The sequence below is a fragment of the Benincasa hispida genome, chromosome 12, assembly GCF_027475165.1.
Source record: "Benincasa hispida cultivar pf3 chromosome 12, pf3_genome.v1.1, whole genome shotgun sequence".
In the NCBI taxonomy this organism is placed as follows: domain Eukaryota; kingdom Viridiplantae; phylum Streptophyta; class Magnoliopsida; order Cucurbitales; family Cucurbitaceae; genus Benincasa; species Benincasa hispida.
The window spans coordinates 83,442,432-83,445,796 of NC_143489.1; the positions used below are offsets into that span (position 1 = coordinate 83,442,432).

At 34.0% G+C, this 3,365-nt stretch overlaps 1 protein-coding gene across 1 annotated transcript; it reads left to right on the forward strand.

Moving 5' to 3' along the window:
- Nucleotides 1-419: 419 nt before the first annotated feature.
- Nucleotides 420-1,848, forward strand: LOC150032247 (uncharacterized). Its single transcript, XM_090308454.1, has 3 exons — nt 420-629; nt 788-1,042; nt 1,210-1,848. Exons 1-3 carry the CDS (start codon nt 420-422, stop codon nt 1,846-1,848), a joined length of 1,104 nt encoding a protein of 367 aa, XP_090164580.1.
- Nucleotides 1,849-3,365: the final 1,517 nt, after the last annotated feature.

The following is a 3,365-nucleotide window of genomic DNA, read 5'->3' on the forward strand; positions in this document are numbered from 1 at the left end:
GGATGTTTTTCAAAGAAAACTTGAACGGTTTTCATCTAATACTAACGACAAGGGTATCTTGAAATCTTTTTTAAAATTTAAGAGTATTTTTGAAACTTTTGAAAGTTTATGGATTTTTTCGACACAAAGTACAAAGTTAGGGAGATCTTTTATAATTTAGCTGGTATATTATGTAGTGTGAATTGAATACACTTCAAAACTAAAGTAGGTAAACTAGAATGGAAACTTTTAATTTATTCTTTTCTTGACCGAATTGAATGGTAAGATAAATGGGAACTTTTTTCCTTTAAATTTGTAAAGACAGTGATGATCAGAATGTTTATGTGTTGTGCTATAAATAACATAGCATGTAATAAGAACAAGTACAAGAAAACTCAAGTATCTAGAAAGCATAAAAGGAAAGCTTGAAAGTGACAACAATGGTGTACCTTCCCAAGTTTGCAGCACTAAAATCAAAGTACAACAACAAGTACTTGTGGTATGTGAATGAAAATTCTTCACCAGTGCATACATTTCTACAATACTCAGGAGAGGAGATTCTTAGTCCAATTACAAAGTTCGAGTTCGAGCAAGCTCAATTTGATCTATCTTTATTTCATATAAAATGTTATTACAACAACAAATATTTGGTTAGTTCCCCTTCAGACCATCATTATATCATTACAGGAGCTGACCAAAAACAAGAAGACAAATCCAAATGGACATCCACTTTGTTTCGTCCAACATATGACAACAATCATTTCGATTCTCTCATGTGTTTCTTGGTCTGAATGTGGTCTCGTGGAAGGCTGCTGCCCCTTATGGAGAATGCTTACGTGCACAATTATCAGATCCTGCTACAGATCTATGTGATCTCAACGGGGTTATTAACTTCGAGTCTTTGACTTCATTACCAAAATTTCTTGCTTTTAGAGGTGATAATGGTCTTTATCTTCGTGATATCTTAAGAGACAGTCTTCCATATTTGCAATTTGGATCCAACGATATTGAAGATCCCACCATTCAAATGGAGACTTACATGACAAAGGATGGAAGTATTCAAGTAAAGTCAAGTCACTTGGGAAAATTTTGAGACGTGACACTTCTCGTTATATTCTTGCTGACTCTACCAACACCACTACTCAAAATCTTGATACTTTGTTTTCCCCAACTAAACTTAGTTCCACCACTGTTGCTTTACGTAACTTGCGGAATGGAAACTTTGTGAAGCGATACATGATTAACGATAGATTAAATTATCTCTTTGCTCAAAGGAATGAAATTGATGCATTTGCCCACTTACGAATGATTGAGCTCGTTCGTTCACGAAAGATCTTCAATGTAGTATTTCATCGCTCTGATGCGAAGACTTATAACGAAACCGATGTCGTGTTAGCAACTGCATCAGCTACAAATGGGACAGGAGAACCCACAATTGTAAGACTAAATCTCCCATATACACACACTACATATAGCACATGGACTTCTTCAATCTCAACAAAACTATCGGATGTGAAGACAACAATCAAAACAGGAGTTGCCTTAATCTTGGATGGAAAGACAAGAGAGTACAAATGGGGAGAAACTATAAGAAAAGTAGAAAACACAAATGGAATAACACATGAGGTAACTGTACCAGCAATGAGCAGTATTATTGGTACCATGTATGCAACTAAGGGATCATGTGATATTCCCTTCTCATACAAACAATCTGACATCCTCATAGCTGGGAATTTAGTTGAATTTTCCCTACACGATGGTGTTTATCATGGCATCAACTACTACAACTTCAAATACGACATTAAAATTGTTCCGATGCAGCATCACAAGCAACAACATGCTTTAAATAATAATTGTTGCATGCTTTAAGTATTATCATGTTCTACTAAAAAGTGACATCTTTGAGATGTGTGTGGATTTATAATATGTAAACAAATAAAATTATTCTAGTGTTCTCTACTGTATCTATAAAGTTATGTCTTTAGTTTTCTTCTTTGTTTAAAGTATTACCAGTCTTCTTCATATAATAAACCAAATGTATTTGGTATTCCCATTACTTATGACCTCTATTTTAAAGATATAAGGTTGGGTTTTGGTTTTTGTCTAAAGTAGCAATGTTCACCCATTAATCTTAAATTATGCCCGAATTCAAGAAGGGTACATGAAAGAACTAAAAATTACATCTAAATGAGATAGGTCCCGAGGAAATTAAAGTATGGTTAATAAAGACTAAAGATTTAATAGCTATTATCTATATAGCAATCGGGTGGACCTAACCTTTCTTTTCAATGGCTTAATCGTTTGGCTTGGGTCAATTCTATGTTGGGTTGCCTCTTAAGAATTCTCGTAAAGAAGAGAGTGAGTGGGATAAACATTTTATAAGGACTCACATGCATTAATTTGTGGGGATAGTGTTTACTTCTAGAAGTAGTTCAAGTAAGAATGATTTTACCAGGTAACAGGGAATGCATAAGAATGTTAAGTTACAAGTGAATACCATGTTTGCAAAGCTTCTGCTTACTTAGGAAAGAAAAATATTACAAATGATCCATTAGTATGTAAACCACGGAATAATAATTTCACAAGCAACATAACAACAAGATCACATTAGCAATGAAACTTCTCCATGTTTATGCTTCAAGTACCTGGCTAATTAATATGAACTCAACAAGAATACTGCAATAAAAATCTACATATCATCATGTTGGGTTAATAATTTGTTCTCAAAGATAACTTTCGGCAAGCAATGAAAGTGTTGAGAAAATGAAACTTGAAGATTTCGTTCTTCAAGGATAAGTCTTCTATTCTCTTTTTGTCTTCTTAGTTTCTCAAGCATGTTGTATGTTTTTGTTTAATTAAATGCATAATCTTTTTTGTTTCTCTGTAAAAATTGCATTCTATACATTTTTTAGAATTGGGATGATCTGCTTTCGTTGTGCACCCTTCACAGGGATCCTTTAATAACAATGTTGACTAAAGAGATTAACATTTCATAGAATGAGCATAAGTGAATTGACCTTAATCCTGAGTGAGTTATTAACTCTTGTCAATGAGGACAATCCTTTGATCTGTATTAATGAGAGTGACTAGATTCGTCGACTCAATATGCCTACCAATTGGTCCTTTAAGTTCACTCCTTCTCATCTTTAGGGTAAGTTGATGAATTGGTCCTTTAAGTGCTAACTTCGGGTCTTGAACAATGGGGCCCCTCCCTCTCACTGGCCCGAGAGGGTTTTATTTATAGTAGGATCATAAACAGGTTGTTCATTAAAGAATCAGGGAGACTTAAGGAGTTAGATGTAATTACATGTGTAAAATAGTAATTTGATCCAGTTGTAATTATAAACGATTCATGAAATGTCGAATTACTGTTGATTGGTTATATC